At 41.4% G+C, this 21,649-nt stretch overlaps 1 protein-coding gene across 7 annotated transcripts in view; it reads right to left on the bottom strand.

Annotated features, from left to right (window-relative positions):
• Nucleotides 1–21,649, bottom strand: part of ap3b2 (adaptor related protein complex 3 subunit beta 2) — a 232,821-nt gene that overhangs the window by 46,801 nt on the left and 164,371 nt on the right. For all 7 annotated transcript variants that reach the window (XM_072553206.1, XM_072553202.1, XM_072553204.1 and 4 more), the window contains 4 exons: nucleotides 10,578–10,689; nucleotides 5,858–6,017; nucleotides 2,907–3,075; nucleotides 148–223 (listed from right to left, as the gene is read on the bottom strand). In XM_072553206.1, coding sequence (XP_072409307.1) covers nucleotides 148–223; nucleotides 2,907–3,075; nucleotides 5,858–6,017; nucleotides 10,578–10,689 — 517 coding nt within the window. The remainder of the gene's footprint in view (nucleotides 1–147; nucleotides 224–2,906; nucleotides 3,076–5,857; nucleotides 6,018–10,577; nucleotides 10,690–21,649) is intronic.

Raw genomic sequence — 21,649 nt, forward strand, 5'->3', positions numbered from 1 at the left:
TATTTAAATACAGTGATCTTGAAAAAAAATGGAAACCCAAAGTGCAGTTAGAATTTCAAAGGAATCAGATCAACAGGCACATTTTGGAGTAAAGGTAGTGTCTATTTTAACTATTCTCAGAACTACTGAAATAAAAAAAAGACTCACAGTCATCCAGATCAAGGAGAGAGATCTCCTTCTGTTTTGTCTCAAGCGGCCTTGGAGGTGGTTTTGCTGTGGAAAGCTGAGAAAAGAATGGAGCAAGTCATCTGCAAAAGAGGCTAACAAAAACTTCAGCTTTGACTTATTTGTATTTCATATTCCTGTTTGCCAAGTTCAATCACTTCCACATTCCTGAATCATGCATCAATCAGTAGCTTTTCCTAAAAGCTCTGCATTTAGGCTTGATATTTCTCTGTGGTGCAGAATTTGGATTGTGCACATTGATCACAATCTGTATCCTAATTTCCCAAGGTGGACTCTGTTGACAGGCACTTTATAAACCATTTATGAGGCAATCCAGGTGCCCAGCTCCAGTAGCACAATTAGGAAGAGATGTGTTGTGGTGGCCGGAAAGTAGGTAGGAGGAGACTGTGTGTAATATCATTAGACTAATAATCCAGAGGCTAGCGCTCTGGAAACATCACTTCTAATCCCGCCTGGGCAGATAGTTGAATTTGACACAAACTAATATATCTAGTATACAAAACTAACCTCAGTGGTGGTCATGTCAGCTTTCATCACAAATTGTAAAAATCCACTAAACTGAAGAAAATCCGCCATCCTAAAATGGCGTGGCCTGTTTGCGAGTCTGGACCAAAAGCAATGTAGCTGACTCTTTCCTGGCCTCTGAAATGGCCTAACAAGCCAACCAGTTCAGGGACAATTGAGTTCAGATGATCAAGAATTTTGGCCATGCCAAAAAAACCCACATCCCATGAAAGAATTCAAAACAAAATCCAAACTTAAGTCTTGATGGGAATCAGAGGCAGGAGCCCAAAACAAGTGGCTCCTCAGCCCAATGACTGAAGCTGCAGTCACTGTTTCACAACTGCACTGAGGAAATCCAGGAATATTGCTGTCAATCTCTATCTGATAACACTCATATTGAAAGGGACTGTACACTTTATTCTTGAAGGTTTTACATAAGTACAACTTGTTGTTGCTGTTGATTCCACTAGTTTGAAAGGGATCTCAACTCTCAAGTGCACTTAGAACTAGTCAAAGAGAGCCAAATTCAGGTGCAAACCTCAACTCTAAACCAGTGTGGAGATTTACATCTGGAAATATAGGAGTACCTCAAGCGCAGCATAAACAGCAACAGGGATTAGTTAGGCTGAATGATTTGCTTTAATGCCTTACTTTCAATGTAAAGACAGACTTCAGAAACAATGACAAAATCTGAAGGGAGGAACTTTCGAAATTTCAGGAAAGTGAAATTATATGCTCATAGGAATAAGGACAGGTCAATCAATCCCTTGGGCACTTTCCCCATACCCTTGATATCTTTAATATCTAGATTGCGGAAGTGGTAGATGGCAGGGTACAAGGACCATTGTGGAAAAAACGTCAGTTCAGGTAAATATGTCAGGTGAGGAGAACTTTTAAAATAACTTCTCCAGAAGCAAGCAATCTCGCCAATTTTGCCCACCCCTATTTGTGTTGAAGATAATAAGGGGGTAAATCTCTGCTGTAGTGCTACTCTGAGCATAGATAGCTTTTCCTAGCCTAATGCTGGAAGAACCAAAAGATCAACCAAAAACTCAGTCATGTGGACCTGAAGAAAGTAGCAGATCCCTTTCATGGAGGGATATTGATTAACTAAGTTGATATCTACTTTAATCCAGAGACTGGGGTCATTTCCTGATTTGTTTCTTTTCTATTCTTTCACGGGATGTGAGTGTTATTGGCAATGCCAGCCCTATTGTCCTTGAGCTCAGCAGTTTGCTAGGCCATTTCAGAAAAGAGTTGCTAGTGGGTCATATGAAGGCCATATGTAAGCCAGATGATATAAAAATGGCAAATTTCCTTCCCCAAAGGACATCAGTGAATCAGATGGCTTTTTACCACAATCAATGGTTTCCCACCCAATCATGATTCCCATTACTGAGTCTAACTTTCAATTCGAAATTCACTAATTGAATTTAAATTCCACCAGTTGGCATGGTGGGATTTGAACAAGTGTCCACACAGTCTGTGCATCTCGATTAGTTTGGTGACATTACCATTTCACCACCGTCTCTCCTATAATTTAGATTAGATTAGATTAGATTAGATTACTTACAGTGTGGAAACAGGCCCTTCGGCCCAACAAGTCCACACCGCCCCGCCGAAGCGCAACCCACCCATACCCCTACGTCTACCCCTTACCTACACTACGGACAATTTAGGATGGCCAATTCACCTGACCTGCACATCTTTGGACTGTGGGAGGAAACCGGAGCACCTGGAGGAAACCCACGCAGACACGGGGAGAACGTGCAAACTCCACACAGTCAGTCGCCTGAGGCGGGAATTGAACCCGGGTATCTGGTGCTGTGAGGCAGCAGTGCTAACCACTGTGCCACCGTGCCGCCCACACTGAATTCAATGGTAATAATTCTGGAATTAGAAACACAATGCTAGGGAAATGCAGCAGGTCAGACAGCAGCTATGGAGAAAGAAACAAAATTAACATTTTTGGTTGTGAATATTTCAGCATTTTTCAGTTCTGATAAACCTGAAACCTTCTCAGCATTTCCAGCAATATCTGTACTTCCTTCAAATTTTTAGCATCTGCAGTATATTATTTTTATTATTATTGCATATAACAGGTGCCATAGTGTACTTTCAGTACTCCATCTCTGGGATTAGTCCAGTATATGAACCAGCAACATTTCGCACTTTCCAAATGCATCTCGACAAAAATAGACTCATAACTGGCTTACCGTCTTCCTGCTCTTTTTACCGGTATCCAATTCAGAGTCCCCCTCTGACTCTGATTCTGATGAGCTGCTCTCCGAGGAGCTTTCCTCAGAGGAGGAAGAAGACGAAGAACTTGATTCTTCCTCCTCTTTGTGTTTTTTCACTGTCTTCTCTTCACCTTCACTTTGTCCACTGAAAAACATATTGAGGAAAACAAGAGGCTAATAGTCTTCCAGTAAGTGAGCATTCCACGCAAATTGGCTACACATCCACAAACATCATCTCCCATCACCACCGACACTCAATAATAGTAGCTTGTTTCATCAACAAGGTGCAGCAATTTATCAAAGTTCCTTAGCACCTTCCCAATGCACAACCACTATCATCTAGAAGGTTGAGCACAGCAAATACAAAGGAATACCATTATCTGCAAGCTCTCTTCCAAGCCACTCACCATCCTGAATTGGAACTATATCATCGTTCCTTCAGTGTCACTTGGTCAAAATCCTAGAAATCCCTCTATAATGGGTGTATCTACAGTACATGGACTATGATGGTTCAAGAAGACAGCTTACCATGAATTTCAAACACTGAGCAGATCTGGGAACATCTGTGGAGAGAGAAACAGAATTAACGTTTCAAGTTGAGGACTTTCACTGGGAAGAGGCTAAATTGTTAAATCTCCACATTTTTCTCTCCACAGATGCAGCCAGATTTGCTGAGTAGTTCCAGACAGAAGTGCCTAGTGGATTATCCATCCTGGCATCCTCCAGGGGTCCCTGGTAGTACAGATACCAGTCTTCAGTCGCGATATCAAGAAGCAGTTAGGAGGCACTAGTTACTACAAAGACTATGGACCCTGACAACATTTTGGCAAGAGTACTGAAGATTTGTGCACCAGAATGTTCCACACCCCTAACCAAGCTGTTCAAGTACTGTTCCAACACTGATATCTATCAATATGGAAAATTGCCCAGGTAAAGCCTGTATACAATGAGCAGCACAAATCCAACCCAGCCAATTACCATCCCAAAAGTCTACTCTTGATCATCAGCAAAGTGATGGAAGGTGTCAACAGTGCTATCTGGCAGCATCTTCTTAGCAATAACCTAATCAGTGACACCCTGTTTGGGTGCCCCCACTCAGCTTCTGACCTTGTTACAACTTTGATTCAAACATGGACAAAAGAGCTGAATTACAGAGGTGAGATAGCCCTTGACATCAAGGCAGCATTTGATTGAGTGTGGCATCAAGGAACCCTAGCAAAACTGGGATCAATAGGAATCAAGGGGCAAATTTTCCACTAGCTGGAGTCATACCTGTCACATGGGACAATGGTTGCAATTGTTAGAATCAATCATCTCAGCTCCATGACATCTCTGCAGGAAGTGCTGAGGATATTGTCCTTGCTCTAACCAGCTTCAGCTACTTTATCAATGATCTTCCCTCCATCATAAAATCAGAAGTGGGGACATTCACCAATGATTGCACAATGTTCAACACCATTCGTAATGACTCAGATACTGAGGCAGACAATGTTCCAATGCAACAAGATCTGGACAATGTCCAGTCTTGGGCTGACAAGTGGCAAGTAATATTCCCGCCACACAATTTCTAGACAATGACTATCTCCAATAACAGATCATCTAACCACCACCTCTTGAAATTCAATGGTGTTACCATCACTGAATCCCCCACTATCAACACTATTACCATTGCCCAGAAACTCAACAGGACTCTCCTTATGAATACATTGCTTCAAGAGCAGGTCAAAGGCCAGAAATCTTGCAGGGAATAACTCATCACCTGACTCTCCAAAACCTGGCAACCATGTACAAGGCACAAGCCAGGAGTGTGATGGAATACCCCAATTTGCCTGGATTGGTACAGCTCCAATAACACTCAAGACGCTTGACACCACCCAGGACAAAGCAGTCCGCTTAACTTGAACCAAATCCACAAGCAACCACTCCCTTCACCACTGACGTTCAGCAGCAGCAGTGTGTACTACTTACAAGATGCACTGCAGAAATTCACCAAAGATCCTAAGAGAGCACCTTCCAATCCCACAATCATTTCTATCTAGAAGTACACAGGCAGCAGGTACAAGGGAATGCCTACACCTTCAAGATACCCTCCAAGCCACTCACCATCCTGACATATATCACCATTCCTTCACTGCTACTGGGTCAAAATTCTGGAATTCCCCACGAACAGCATTGTGGCTCTACCTACAGCAACTCATGTCACCTTTTCGAGGGCAACTAGGGACAGGTAATAAATAGTCATAGTCCCACATAGTCCCTCATAGTCCCACAACCCCGCACCGCCCGTTTCTACCTCCTGCCCAAAATCCACAAACCTGACTGCCCCAGCCAACCCAGCCACATCTCCTTCCTCAGCACCTGCCTACAGGTAATAAATGTCCAGCTAGCAATGTCACACCATATCACACCATTTGGCCAACAGTAATCAGATCAACCCTCAATTGTATAATAACATAAGAAATAGGAGCATGAATAATAAAGAAGAAAATCTGTGAAGTATGCTCTTAGTTATGCTAAAAGAAGAAGGGAAGTATTCTGTTTTGCTGTTTAAAGTGTATGTTGGCTCCAGAGATAGTATTTAGTAAATGGTGCTTTTGTTTTATTAAGTAGAAGTCTTAAAACTTAAGTAAAAGTATCAGGATAAGAGTATTGTGACATCCTGTCAGCTATTCAGTGGAATTTTAAATTTCTTTTTAAAAAGTTATTTGTCTCTACGGCGATTGTAACAAATGGCCCCCTCATGCCAACCACATATAAAAAATCTTCTCCTTACCTAATTGCCTTATTCCTTCCCCAACTCTTCTCTAAGATGCATTGTAATTTTCTTGCAATTGGAAATTTCCTTCAATTAGTTGAACAAACACAGGTCCAGTTTCATGGAAGAAAGCACAGAAAGTACCCACTCATTTGTGCCCAACTTCACCAACCTGTCCTCGCTCTCATCTTGTTTCTTGCTCTTCTCCTTTCCTGCTTTCTTCTTTCTCTCCTTGTCCGACTTGGTCTCTTCATCACTCTCTTCATCATTCTCTGAGCCACTCTCACTCTCAATTTCACTCATGCTTTCAGACTCACTGGCAGTTGGGGACTCTGTGAACATTAAAAGCCATTTATTGAGTTAGACCAAGGTGTTTTGGCCAACAGTAATCAGATCACCCCTCAATCATAGAAGAACATAAGAAACAGGAGCATAAAGAAGTCATTTATTTGAGACCAAACATCTGTCTATTCCGACCTTAAATATATTCAACAATAGAACATACACAACCCTCTGAAGTAAAGAATTCCAAGATTCACAACTCTCTTAGAAAGAGATTTTCTCCTTTTCTCAGTTCTAAATGATCAACTTGCTTATCCATGCCTCCCATATTCTAGATTCCACACCTGAGGAAAACAGCCTCTCAGTTTCTACCTTGTCAAGCTCCTTTAGAATCCTTAATGTTTCAATGAGATTGCCTCTTACTGTTCTTAAGTCTAGACAGCACAGGTCCAATTTGCAGATCTTCTCATTACAGGACAAATTATCCCAAAACCCTGTGCAATTGTTGCATGGCATCTTTATTTTGTACTTCAATCCACTTACAGATTGACACCCTAACCTTTTTGTAGCACCTGCATGTTACCTTGTTTGAGCACATGCTAGCCTGTTTGAACATCAATATTTACAAATTTCACAGCTGTTAAAATATATTTTGCTTCTCCTATTTTTGAGCAAAGTGACTAACTCCACATTTCCGTACATTATATTCAAACCCCCACTTGTTGGCTACTCACTTAACCTGAATATATCCTTTCACGGCCTCTTTGTGTCCTCTGCATATCTTAATTCACTTAGATTTATATCTTCAACAAACTTTAATATGTTATTGTTTATCTCTTTGTATAAATCATTAATATAGATTGCAAATAGCTGAAACCCCAATATTAATCCTTGAAGCACTTTACTAGTCTTAGCTTGTCAATTTAGAATTGCTCCATTTATGTCTTCTTTCTGGTATGAAGGTAAACTGGCCAATAATATAAAGGAGGATAGTAAAAGTATTTTTAGGTATGTGAAAGGCAAAAAAAAATGGTTAAGACTAAAATTGGGCCCTTGAAGACAGAAACAGGGGAATATATTACGGGGAACAAAGAAATGGCATAAGAATTGAATTGGTACTTCAGATCTGTGTTCACTGGGGAAGACACAAGCAATCTCCCTGAGGTAACAGTGGCTGAAGGACCTGAACTTAAGGGAATTTATATTTGCCAGGAATTGGTGTTGGAGAGACTGTTAGGTCTGAAGGTTGATAAGTCCCTGGGGCCTGATGGTCTCCATCCCAGGGTACTGAAGGAGGTGGCTCAAGAAATCGTGGATGCGTTGGTGATTATTTTCCAGAGTTCGATAGATTCGGGATCAGTTCCTGCGGATTGGAGGGTGGCTAATGTTATGCCACTTTTTAAGAAAGGTGGGAGAGAGAAAACAGAAAACTATAGACCAGTTAGTCTGACCTCTGTGGTGGGAAAGATGCTGGAGTCTATTATAAAGGATGAAATTACGACACATCTGGATAGTAGTAACAGGATAGGTCAGAGTCAGCATGGATTTATGAAGGGGAAATCATGCTTGACTAATCTTCTGGAATTTTTTGAGGATGTAACTCTGAAGATGGACGAGGGAGATCCAGTAGATGTAGTGTACCTGGACTTTCAGAAAGCTTTTGATAAAGTCCCACATAGGAGGTTAGTGAGCAAAATTAGGGTGCATGGTATTGGGGGCAAAGTGTTAACTTGGATTGAAAATTGGTTGGCTGAGAGGAAACAAAGAGTAGTGATAAACGACTCCATTTCAGAATGGCAGGCAGTGACCAGTGGGGTACCGCAGGGATCAGTACTGGGACCGCAGCTTTTTACAATATATGTTAATGATATAGAAGTTTGTATTAGTAATAACATTAGCAAATTTGTTGATGATACTAGGCTGGGTGGCAGGGTGAAATGTGATGAGGATGTTAGGAGATTACAGGGTGACCTGGACAAGTTAGGTGAGTGGTCAGATGCATGGCAGATGCAGTTTAATGTGGATAAATGTATGGTTATCCACTTTGGTGGCAAGAACAGGAAGGCAGATTACTACCTCAATGGAATCAATTTAGGGAAAGGGGCAGTACAGAGAGATCTGGGTGTTCTTGTACACCAGTCAATGAAGGTAAGCATGCAGGTGCAGCAGGTAGTGAAGAAGGCTAATAGCATGCTGGCTTTCATAACAAGAGGGATTGAGTATAGAAGCAAAAAGGTTCTTCTGCAGCTGTACAGGGCCCTGGTGAGACCACACCTGGAGTATTGTGTGCAGTTCTGGTCTCCAAATTTGAGGAAAGACATTCTGGCTATTGAGGGCGTGCAGCATAGGTTCATGAAGTCAATTCCTGGAATGGCAGGATTACCTTACACTGAAAGACTGTAGCGACTGGGCTTGTATACCCTTGAGTTTAGAAGACTGAGAGGCGATATGATTGAGACATATAAGATTATTAAAGGATTGGACACTCTGGAGGCAGGAAACATGTTTCCGCTGATGGGTGAGTGCTGAACCAGAGGACACAGCTTAAAAATATGGGGTAGACCATGTAGGACAGAGATGAGGAGAAATTTTTTCACCCAGAGAGTGGTGGCTGTGTGGAATGCTCTGACCCAGAGGGCAGTGGAGGCCCAATCTCTGGATTCATTTAAGAAAGAGTTGGATAGAGCTCTCAAGGATTGTGGAATCAAGGGTTATGGAGATAAAGCAGGAACAGGATACTGATTAAGGATGATCAGCCATGAATATATTGAATGGTGGTGCAGGCTCGAAGGCCAGAATGGCCTGCACCTATTGTCTACTGTCTATTGTCTATTGTCTAATCTTGTATGGAGACCAGTTCTATATCTGTGCTAATACATCACCACTAATTCCATGAGTCCTTATTTTGTAGACTGACCTTTTTGCCTGGCCACCTCATTGGCTGCCTTCTGGAAGTTCAAATGTACGATACCAATTGGTTCCTCTGCCAGTTACATTCTCAAAACACACTACTATATTTGTTAAATATGACTTCTCTTCCAAAAACAAGTATTAACTTGTTCTAATCATACTATGCTTTTTGAAATGAATTTTTAAGAATTCTTAAGTAATAGATCCCAGCACTTTCCAGCTCACTATGGCAGGCTAACTGGTCTGTTCCATTCTCTCTTTCTCTTTCTCTCTCTCTCTCTCTCTCTCTCTTTCCCTTTTCTTAAAACATTGTTACATTTGCCAAATTTCAAGCAACCACAGCCAGCACATCCACTCCCTCCGTTTTAGAACTCGTAGGATGAAGCTAACAGGTCACAGAGATTTGTCAGGTTCAAGTCACACAGGATCAGAATTGTTGCAGCACAGAAGGTGGCCATTTAGCCCATTGTGTTTGCAGTTCTTCAAACGAGCATCATCATTTGGTGCCAATCTCCTGCTTTTTCCCCATATCCTTGAACTCCACATCTAAATAATGATCCAATGTCCTCTTGAAGTCCTTTGAACTGCTCCAGCATTTTGTCTCTGCTGATATTAATTACTCTAATTTCTTCAATCTTATCAGCCCCACATTTACCCTCTAATTTTGATATGTAACTTATATCTTCTATTGTGAAGACTATCCTCAACTCAACAATAACAACTTATATTAATATTGTGTCTTTACCATAATAAACTATCTCAAGGCACTTCATCATGAAACAAAATATGACGGTGAGCCACATTAAGGGCGGCACGGTGGTTAGCACTGCTGCCTCACAGCACCAGAGACCCGGGTTCAATTCCTGCCTCAGGCGACTGACTGTGTGGAGTTTGCACATTCTCCCTGTGTCTGCATGGGTGTCCTCCCACAGTCCAAAGATGTGCAGGTCAGGTGAATTGGCCATGCTAAATTGCCCGTAGTGTTAGGTGAAGGGGTAAATGTATGAGTGGGTGGCGGGTCGGTGTGGACTTGTTGGGCCGAAGGGCCTGTTTCCATACTGTAAGTAAGCTAATCTAAGGAGATAGTGGGTTAAATGATCAGAGGTAGATTTTTAATTTTTTTTAAAAGGGCTCAGTGGTCAGCACTACTGCCTCACAGAGCCAGGGACTCGCATTCAATTCCAGCCTTGGGTGACTGTGTGGAGTTTGTACATTCTCCCCATGTCTGCGTGGGTTTCCTCAGAGTGCTCCGGTTTCCTTCCACAGTCCAAAGCTGTGCAGGTTAGACGAAGTGGACATGCTAAATTGCCCACAGTGTTCAGGGATATGTGGGTTAGGTGCATTAGTCAGGGGGAAATGTAGAGTAATAGGGGAATAGGTCCGGATGGGTTACTCTTCAGAGGGTTGGTGTGGACTTGCTGGGCCGAAGAGATTCTAATTCCAAATGATCAGAGGTGGATTTTTAAGGAGGGTCTTAAAGGAAGAAAGCAGGTGGAGGGATAAAGGGAGATAATTAGAAAACTTAGGACCTCATGGTTCTATGCTTTTGTTAAGCAATTAATTAATTAATCTAATATCAACAACACCTAAAAGCAGTTAAAAAGGTGTGCTAACAAAATAAATTGTGAACATTTCCAGTTGAGGCAACTGTGTGAGATTACAACTTCCGTCATCTGCAACCTCCAGCACTCATTACTCACGACTGTCTGCCGATTCAGTAGGTTCAGACTCCCCCTCGGAATCAGAATAGAATGGTTTTTCGACCTTCTCCTTTCTCTTTTCTCTGCCAATGGGTTTAGTCCATTCTGAAACCTGAGAAGAAGGAATTAAGTAATGATTCATCCAATTTGCACAAAGTGGCATGGGGAATCAAACCATAAGGCAGGCCGTAGTTTTGAATCAGGATGTGACAGAGAGATTTAGAGGCTCATCTTGTAAATTATAACTCTCATGGTCCACTATTAAACTCATTATTGGTGTGTAGTTGGGCGCAGACAGTGGAAGATGCACAAGACAACACTGAATACAACCTTGAATTTCTACCAAATGCTGTTAAGTCAGATTATGTGAAATAACTGTCAGTTCTCAAAATGTCTGTGCAAATGTCCTAAGCAACATGCAGATAAGAGGACACACAAATCACACAAGGCCCATGCTTCCCAGCCCAGGACACATGCATTATGTTGAGATACAAAGCGTCAAAGTTACCCAGCCTTTCCATGTGTAACAAATTCAGTGTAATAATGTCCAGCTTGATTGGCAAGAACATAAAATTTGGAAGGAGAAGTAGGCCATTTGGCCCCTGAAGCCTGCTTCTCCATTCAATAAGATCATGGCTGATTGGATTGTGGTCTCAACTCCACTTTCTGGCTTGGTCCCATAACTTCTCCCTCTGGTCAATCAAAACTTTACTCTAACTTTGAATATATTTAATCAGCAGAAGTGAATACAAAATAAATCTTTCTCATCTCCATTCTAAATGGGAGACTCCTTGGCTGAATCTTAAGTTTCTTTTGACTAAGTCTGAATTGCGTTGAGGCTTTTGGAGGGTTTTTCACAGTGAGGCCAAGTGGGATTTCTCATTGTATCTTGCTAAACTCACCGCATTAATGAACTACTACACTCCTACTGCAAATCTTGTGTCTCATTTCCACCTCATCTTACCACGTGCCATTCCCAGAGTAGCTTGCCACTCAATGGATATCTGCAAAAGACTGGCAACTCTTGTGCATTCCAGACTTTAAAAGACCTGGAACAAGCCCTGGCATTCTAAAGTTACACTCCATCTCAAAGGGCAGAGTCAGAACATGGTAGAAAAGAAAAGATGGCATCATGATTCTCCAAGGGACCTGGAGGTCCTGATAGGGTGATTGAAGGAGAGGAGTCCTCTTCTGGAAGACCAGCAAAGGAAGTCATGCCAAAATGCTACCAGCTTGGTCCACGGTCACCACTTGAGGCAGTGCCATTTCCAGGCTGCAAAAGAACAGCCAGCAGTACTTCTAGAAGGTAAATGACTCTCCCTATTCCTCTAGGGCTAATACCACACTTCCCTTAGCTAACTCACAAGACTCTATTGTCTACAGAGAACTGCCTGGTTCTACCAGAAGCTCCTCCTGAAGCTCTGAGTGCGAGACAAATGGGGCCTCAGAAAGGTTGTCACTTGCACACTACTAATCGCTTGGATAATGATGCCTAAATGGAAACATTAGGCATAGAGAGTGTAGGAACACGAGTTGGCGAGCGTCTCAATACAACAGCATTTCAGCTGGTCATGGAAGAAATTACCCAGACTGTTGGCACTTGGAGGTCTGCCAGATACCAGTTACCTGATCAGCCCTATGCAGAGGATAAATCTGTGGTGCTGGCAAACAAAGACTTCATCCAAATGCACAGGCAGAGCAACTAAAGCAGACAGATGTCTGGAATGCAGTGGGCATTTCAAATGCTCATCCAAGTACTTTTTAAAGGTTGTAAGCTTACCGCAACAACTATCCTCTTAGGCAGTGCATTCCAGATCTCTGGGGAAATTCTGTTTCCTCAAATCTGCTCTAAACCTCCTGCCTTCCAACTTACAATTATGCGCCCTTGCTTAATGATTGTTCAACTAAGGGGAACAGCTGTTTTCTATTCACTCTTTCCATATCCCTCATAATCTTATGCACCTCTATCAGGTCCCCACTCAATATTCTCTGTTCCAAAGAAAACAACCTGAGTTTATCCAGCCTCTCTTCATGGCTTAAGTCAACACTGTCAACACTCCGGTGAATTTCTTCTGCACCTCCTCCAGTACAATCACATCCTTTGGGAAAAGCAGAGACCAGAAATGTACGCCAGCTATAGCCTAACAAAACCTCTGTACATCTCCAACATAACCTCCCTGCTGTTCCAGTCTATGCTCTGACCTATCAACTTTTCCCTCCCATTTTCATTACATCACATTCTATCACATTCCCAGCTAACTAACCCCCAGCCTCATGCCCCCTCCCATTTATCTCTCAGTACCCCGGCCCACAAGCCTCAGTCCTGATGAAGGGCTTATGCCCAAAGTGTCGATTCTCCTGCTCCTAGGATGCTGCCTGATCTGCTGTGTTTTTCCAGCACCACACTCTTGACTCTGATAAAGGCAAGTGTCCCGTATACCTTCTTACCTACCCAATTAACCTGCCCTGTCACCTTCAGCGAGTTGTGAACAAACACTCCAAGATCACACTGTTCCTCTGAGCTTCCTACTTCTCCTACCATTCATTGAGTACTCCCTTATCTTGTTACTTTGTCCAAAGTGCACCATCTCATACTTACCAGGGTTACATTCCATCTGCCACCAATCTGCCCATCTGACCAATCATTTAAATCCTTCTGTAACCTAAGACCTCACTGTCAACCACTTGGCCAATCTGTGTGTCAACTATAAACTTAGTTATCATTCCTATTGTGCTGGGATTCCAGACCAATGGGTGCCTGGACATCAGTGACAACTACTTCCCTAAGACTTTGAGACATGGCTGCTTGCTTAACACACATGTTGTGTGTTTGCTGAGTAAGCTGGTGGAACATAAAGCAGGCATGAGATTTACATGGCACAATGCAAGATATGTTCCCCCTTAACTGAGGACTGCCTGAAACAAGCAAAAACAGCAGTTGCTGGAGAAACTCAGCAGGTCTGGCAGCATCTGTGGAGAGAAAACTGCTTATTGTGCAGTTGCACTAATTGACACTGCAAGACAAGAAAAGGCATCTTAATAGCTGCAAAGTGAATGTGTACTTTGAGAGCAAACAAGCAGCCTTGAGGATGCAGCCTGGCCTAATCCATGGGTTGGTGTTTGTGTCTGTGCACTAAGTGCTCCTGCTGCAGCCCCCAATACTCTTACCAGTGTGTACTGCAGTGCAAAGTTGTGCTTCCAGAATGCTTGTCAGTGCATCAGAGAGGTGCTAAGATGACCATGAGAGGTGGTTGGATACTGCATGCCAATGTTTGTAGAGAAAGTGTGCAAGTGACTGATGCTTGTGGATCATGCCCCGAACTGCTTTTTGGTCATTTGCAACATGCAGATCATTTGCAGCAAACAGCAAGCTGAATCCATTCATGTTGAATCTTCCCAAGGGCTAGTTTGTTTGGTTAATAATATGGGAGTCTGAATATTAATATGATGAATTGTGCTATCAATAGGGCATTTGTCAAGTAATAATCACAGGCAACTCTCCTTGTTTACCTTATCTCAATCTATCATAATATTGTTCAGCTGTATCAAATCTTCCCTAAATCTCCTTTGGGAGATTCATATGTGCAATGAACGGCCAGACAAACTAGTAGATGCAGGAAGATTACAAGATTAAAATATTTAGACAGGTATATAAATAGGAAAGGTTTAGAGGGATATAAGGGCAAATACAGACAAATGGGACTAGTTTAGCTTGGGAAACTTGGTTGGCATGGACAAATTGGACCAAAGGGTCTGTTTCCATGCTGTACAACTTTACGACCCTATAAGTTAAAAAAAAGTTTGTCCAACTTAACCTTGTCACTAAAATGTCTCAACCCTGGAATGATTCTGGTAAATTTCCTTTACACCTTCCCAAGGATCCTCACATCCTTTCTAAAGAGTAGTGACCAGAGCTGATTGCAATACTTTAGCTGTGACCAAACCAGATCTTTGTTCAGAATCAATCCTTTATAAATTTGCTATTAATTAGGAGCAGCTCTGTTGTTTGGAGATGGAGAGTAAATTAAATCATTCCTGGGGCAACATGAGGTTTTACATAGGTACAGAAGTAGACCATTAGTCCCTTGAGCCTATTTCATATTCAATGGGATCGCGGCTGATATGTGGCCGAACTCCATGTACTTGCCTTTGGCCTATATCCTTTCATACTTTTGCTTGACAAAAGTTTATCAATCGCAGATTTAAAATTAACAACTGATCCTGCATCCAATGCAATTTGTGGAAGAAAGTTCTAAACATCTGCCACCCTTTGTGTGTAAAAGTGCTTCCTAACATCTCTCTTGAATAGTCTGAGAATTAGGGCCAGACTATGCCCCATAGTTCTAGCATCCCCAACCAATAGAAAAGCTCATCTTTATCTACCCCATCTTTTCCTGTTAATATCTTGAAAAATTCAATCAGATCACCCCTTAATCTTCTAAGTCCTACATTTCTGCTAACTTACAAACATTCACAGTTTATGTACTAATTATTTATCAACAAAACCAAAGATTTAAAAGACTCTAATATCGGTCATCTAAAGAACAAAAAACCTAGCATCTTATAACTCCTTTATTAAGATTTCTGTTAACCAACAGTGGTTGGGTCATACTCCAGACATCATAATGTCATTAATGTACAAGAAATTTGCTTCATTATTATAATATCATTGCTAAGGCTCAGAGAAGTAACTGGAGGATATTAATTATATTTGAGCACATATAAATAGGGTATGCGTGTCTTGGGATGAAGTGGTAGTGTCCCTACTTCTGAACCAGAAGACCCAGACTCAAATCTGATCTGCTCCAGAGATGTTATACATCGCTTAACAGGTTGACTGGAAATTATCCACATTAAAATAAGAAGCAGCTGTGAGTGCGACACTGAACGTGAGATGAAAATTCTAAGACTGAGGAAATGAATAAACTCCCTCCACAAAGAAAAGCTGCTTGTCTTGATTTCTATCTCACTGTTTGGCATGGAATCTACAGATGAAAAGCATTAAAATGAATAAACATAAGAAATTGGCTGTGCCGGGAAACAAAATGGGCATTGTGTCAGTGAGGCAGAGCAGTGGATTTCAAAATGTGGAGTTCTAGCCACTGGAAGGTCCTTGAGGCAGTCTAGAGGCTGGCCCAATAATACCATAGCTGAGCCGCATGAGGTAACAAGCCAGAACTCTCATCCCTAATACTTACAACTCCTTACACAAGATATAAACAACAGAGTTCTCATGAGCATGGCATGAATTGTCATAAGCACAAGCCACGCAGAGTTTCTGAGCAAGATTTAAGTTCCTACTGATATTGTTTGATTCATATCAAGTATTAGTTCTCAGAAGACCACCAAGATGTTTTATACTACAAATTACAATTTTTCAAATAACCACGCTCTTTTATAGGATTTATGTTATAATATGTAAAGGTTGATGCATTTTTATCAATAAATTATGATACTTTACAAAAAAAAGAACACACTTATGAATCTGTTTTTATATTTAATGGAAAATATACAATTTGCAGAGTCTTCTGCCCCCTTTAAGGTCAGAGGGGGAAAGTTCAAAGGTGGGCGGCAAGCTTTTTTACACAGAGTCTGAAACATGTCGCCAAGGATGGTGGTGGAGGTTGATACATATGGGGCATTTAAAGGACTTTTACATAAGTCCATGAATATGAAAGGAATGAAGCGTTATGATTCAAGGACAAACAGAAGAGATTAGATTAATTTGGTGTCATGGGCGGCACAACATTGTGGGGCGAAGGGCCCAATCCTGTGCTGTAGAGTTCTATGTTCTAATCACTGCTCTTTGTCAAATGCCCACTCTCAGTTTCAAAGCCTCTTCTTACCAACCCTTAAGAGATGATCTCAAAGCAGAAAAATAACAGATAACAGACTGTTTTACCTCAAAGCAAGAAGATGTTGCTCCTTCCTAAAACAGAAAATGGGTAGAATTCTTCTCTGACCAGCTTGGTTAGTTCTTGTGGTAATTGTGATAGAGCCGAAGACACTGAAGTCAGCACAAACAAATGCATTCACTTCTAACATGGTTTCTCATTAGAACAGATGGCAATAACATCAACAGGTAGATGCTGATGCCAATGTAACATATGAAACAAGCAAGTGAAGAGCACAAAGCTTCATGTTAGTGCGGTCAGCTGTATTTATGTGCCTAAATGGCACCAAGATTTAGCGACAAGGGAGATGGGCCAAAACACTTTGCTTCAAAGCAGAAGTATACCTATTATGGTGACTAATGCTGTAGTTACCTGGTTCAATGGATTCAATATTTAGGTTATCTCAATCAATACGTTCATTTAATGCCATTAATATTGTCAAGTACTAGGCCTGCAGTTACAAAGCATTTATGACTGTAGTGGCAGTTTGATGTGGCAATAGATAGGTTGTGTATTGTAGTCCCTCAGAATAAGGATAATGCCTGTTCACAGCAGGAACGTGCCTGTGCAGTCTTTTAACATAGGAAGCTTGTTGCACTGCAACTATCACGTAGTTCTGGTCAACCAGGAAACATGCCTGTTCTTTCCATCTGTCATATGAGGAAGATTTATGAATTGATAATCAACTTGTTTGGACCACCTTCCTTTGCTTTCAAGTCCTGAGATGGCACTTAAATCTGACGTTTTTGCTCTAGAAATGGGGGTGCCACTTACTGTGCCACAGGACCATCATCTTGAGCAGGCTGCGCTTTCAACATCGCACTTTCTGGGTGAATACCCGAGTAAATGAATAATCACAGATTCCCTGACATAAAAACACAGCACTGCAAACAACACACCCACACCTCTTTCCAGTCTCCCAGCAATCCAATTCGCAACTCCATCTCCACGGTCGCTTCCTCCTGCAGGCAGCATTGTAGAGGACACTCCCGATCAGACAACCAGAATTCAACAAACTGCAGAGCCTCAGCACTGCAAATACTCCCCATATCCACCCACATCTTTTTGCCTGTCCTTTGGTCAGTCTTGTGATTACTAATCTACATTCTTCTGTTTTGGGCTAATTACTAATCTGCATTCCTAATCTTTTAGCCTGGGGACTTTAGGAGTTCACTATTTGACCCATCAAACCTGCCCCATAATCAATTAGTTGCCTAAGGATTCTGTGATCCATGAATTGTTGAGGAATCAATTATTTGTGTTTTATTCCTAAAAACTGACAATTGTCTAGGATACGGATCCCTTGGGAATATTGACCCGAGAGGTTTCATATGATCCACACTAGGGTTACTAACTAATGGCATTACTTTAAAGCATTCAGGCCCACAGTTACCCTAACTCTTGCTGAAGTCTTCAGATCTGATTGCTGGGGTTTGTCCTGGCCCAGTACTTCTATTTTTATGACACCACTGATCATGGTGGATAAAGCAAATTTATCAGACAGAGAATGGAGCCATTTGGTCTACATCTTGAGTACCTCAAGTTGAAGCAATAAAACTTTCCCAGTATCATAAAGAAGTGAGAAAAAGACTTTGTGCTTTCATATCTGCTAATCTACTTAAAAACAAAATAGAGAATTCCACTTGAATAAAAAGACTCACATTTATACAGCATTTCTCATGGTGCCTGTGCATTTCAAAGCACTTTACAACCAATGAAGTAATTTTTGAAGGTTAGTCACACTTCTAACATGGGAATACAGCAGCCAGTTTGATACAGTAACCTTCCATAAACAGCATGTGATAATGACAAGATAAGTTGTGCTTTTCTGATGTTGGTTGGTTGCACATCGGCCAAGACACCAGGCAGAACTCCCCAGGCTCTTACTTAAAGTACAGGTACACAATCTTTTATCCGAAATCCTTGGGGCCAGTTGTTTTCCAGAATTTGGAATTTTTCGGATTTCGGAATAAATGACATTTTCACAGTGAAATAAAAAAAATTACCTAACATCAGACCTACGTGTGGATAGTACACACGCTGAGACACAATTGATGCCTGCCAGTGCTGAACCACACTGCCATGTCACATCTGAGTGACGTGGTTCGAGTGGGTGTGGAGTTGGGTCACCTATTCACATGCCAAAATGACGCTCCACACTCCACAAAAAGAATTTCGGATTTTGGAGCTTTATGGATTTCAGAATTTTGGATAAAGGATTGTGCACCAATACTGTCATAGGTTGTTGGGTCAAAATCGTGGTTTCCTGCCCTATGAATGTACAATGAGTATACCTGCAGCACAACTCAGCAATTCAAGAAAATAGCTCACCATCACCTTCTCAAGGGCAATTAGGGGTGGGGTATAAATGCTGGTCTCACCAGTGACCACCAAAACTTGTCAATGACTTTTTAAAGATCTCTAGCATTCATTGTTGAGGGCAGACAGGCTCGCAATGTAATGTCTCATCCAAAAGACATACCTCCAACTGTGTAGCCCTTCCTCAGTGCTGTAATGGAGAGTCAGCCTTGATTCTCATGCTCAAGTGGGATAGGCAGCCACATCCTTATGATTTAGGAGGCAAGCGTGCTAACTAAGCCACAGCACACATTCACAGGACACCAGCCACTGCTTCAACAATCAAAATACTATAGAGCACTGGATAGGATAAATCATCAGGTGGGGGCACTGTTAACTGATAAAGATGAATATGATTAAAATCAAACCTGTTACACTTCTCCACACAGAGACGAATGGGAAGAGACAGAGATTGTCAATTCAACTAAAGCTGTACTACCATCATTTCAATAATAGAACTCGTTCATTAATGTGATTGTGAAGGAAATGATTTTGATTAAAATGAAACATGAAGGACATTTTGTAAATTAAAAATGTCTTTGTCATTAGAATAAACCAGAGAAAGCCCAAAACATTGAGGAAACCAGCTCCATCCCTATCAGCAAACCAGCATTAAAAGATCACAATAAGGCCATAAGAAATAGGAACAGGAATTGGTCATTCAGCCCTTAAGTCCACTCCATCATTCAATAGGATCATGGCTGATCTGACACCCCTTATTTCCTGCTCTTTCCCCATAACGTTGATTCCCTTACTGATCAAAAATCTACCTATCTCAGCCTTAAATATTCATAGACACTCTGCCCCACTGGTCTCTGTGGCAAGGCATTCCAAGATTCATACTCCTCTGAGAGAAGACATTCCTTCTTCTTTCATTCCTAAATTGGCTCCCCTTTATTTTGAGACTATGCTCTCTGGTTCTAGACTCTCCCATGAGGAGAAACATCCTCTCAGCATTTACCCTGTCAAGCTCCTTCAGAATCCTATGTTTCAAAGAGATCACCTCTCATTCTTTTAAAGTTAAGAATAGAGTCCCAACTTGTTTAATCTTTGCTCATAAGACAATCACTCCATGCCAGGAATCATCCCAATGAGCCTTCTCTTTACTGCCTCTAATGACATGATCTTTCCTTAAATAAGGGGGTCAAAACTGCTCACAGTAGCCTGAATGTGGTCTCACCAGCACCTTATGCAGTTGCAGTAAGACTTCTCTGTCTTACACTCCAACCTCCTTAAAATAAGGGCCAACATTCCATTAGACTTCCAGATTACCTGCTGCACCTATGTGCTAGTTTTCTTAATTTCATGCACAAGTACCCCCAAATCCTTTTGTGTTGCAGCTTTCTGCAGTTTGGCTCCATTTAAATAAGATTCCATTTTGTTCTTTTCAAAGGAACAAATTCGCATTTTGCCATATTTTACTGCATTTACCAACTTTTGTCCACTTACTTAACCTATCAATGCCTCTCACAACCTTTCCAGCTATTTTAGTGTCATCTCCAAATTTGGTTACATGTACAACCTTCTTCCAAGTCATTAATATATGTTGTAAACAGTTGCAGTCCCAGCACTGATCACCATTCCAGGTCGCCAGCCTGAAAAAGAACCCTTATCCCCATTTCCTGCCCATGAGCCAATTCTCTATACCTGTCAATATATTACCTCCAGCACTGAGCCCATTGGTATTCTGACTTTTTTTGGCATCTCTTCCAGTCTCTTTGAATACATCACTTAATAAAGAATTTAAAACAGTTCCCCTTATTCCAAATGCAATCTAGCCAAGATGAGATCAATCAAGATGACTTCAATTATCTCCTTCCAGAAAGGAACCTCAGTGTTTTATTCAAAAGCTTTCAGTTTGCTTAATTCCATTTGCCTACATTGGTTGCATTACTCTTTAAAGCCAAAATTTGTCAATCTCAGCTTTGAGATTTTCAATTGATCCCCTCAACCTCTTTTTCAAGCAAGAGGTTTCCAGATTTACACTAACCTTTTGTGTGAAGAACAGTTTCCTAACAAAATCCCTGAACAGCCTGGCTCTAATTCTACTGACCTTTGTTCTGAACTCCTCACCAGAGTAATAGTTACCCTGAAGTTCTCTACATCTGCTACAACCTGAGAAAGCAATCTCCAACAGTGTCACCTGCCATTCTCTCCCAGACAATAATTGCAGAATTAAAGTATCAGATAGAAACATGCCATGTTCAAGACTTTCACTTCTCCTTAGGGCTTGCAAAAACTCCTTTAGATCAGATGTTGCCAACCTGTGCGTGCTGCAAGACACATGGCTGATTTGATAAAGACATTAATCAACTTTAATGATGTCCTATGTGCACCCCTTCTTCTGCTCATTGGCTGTTGAAACCTTCATCCATGCCTTCACAATCTCTAGACTTGTATTTTCCAATCCACACTTGGTCAATCTCTCACTGAATTAGTAGGAACAAATTACTGCAGATGCTAAAATCTGTACTGAAAACAACAAATGCTGAAGCTCTGATGAAAAGTCATCTAGATTCAAAATGTCAGCTTGCTCTCTCTCCATAGATGCTGTCTGACCTGCTGTGATCTCCACATTTGTTGTTCTCACTGAATTAAGTTTGTTGTCACATGTACTCACATGAGTACAGAGAAAAGTTTACAAATCACCACTTATGGTGCCTTCTTAGGTATCAGGGTACCGAGATACAAAATCTTGGTACAAAACAGAAAAATAAAGAAAATAAAGTTAAAAAGTTGAATATTACAGCCCATCCTACTAAAAAGTAGAAAAACAAAGGAACACAGTTAACAGTCCAACAACACAGTCCATAAGCCCCT

The sequence above is a fragment of the Chiloscyllium punctatum genome, chromosome 33 (assembly GCF_047496795.1).
Source record: "Chiloscyllium punctatum isolate Juve2018m chromosome 33, sChiPun1.3, whole genome shotgun sequence".
Lineage (NCBI taxonomy): Eukaryota > Metazoa > Chordata > Chondrichthyes > Orectolobiformes > Hemiscylliidae > Chiloscyllium > Chiloscyllium punctatum.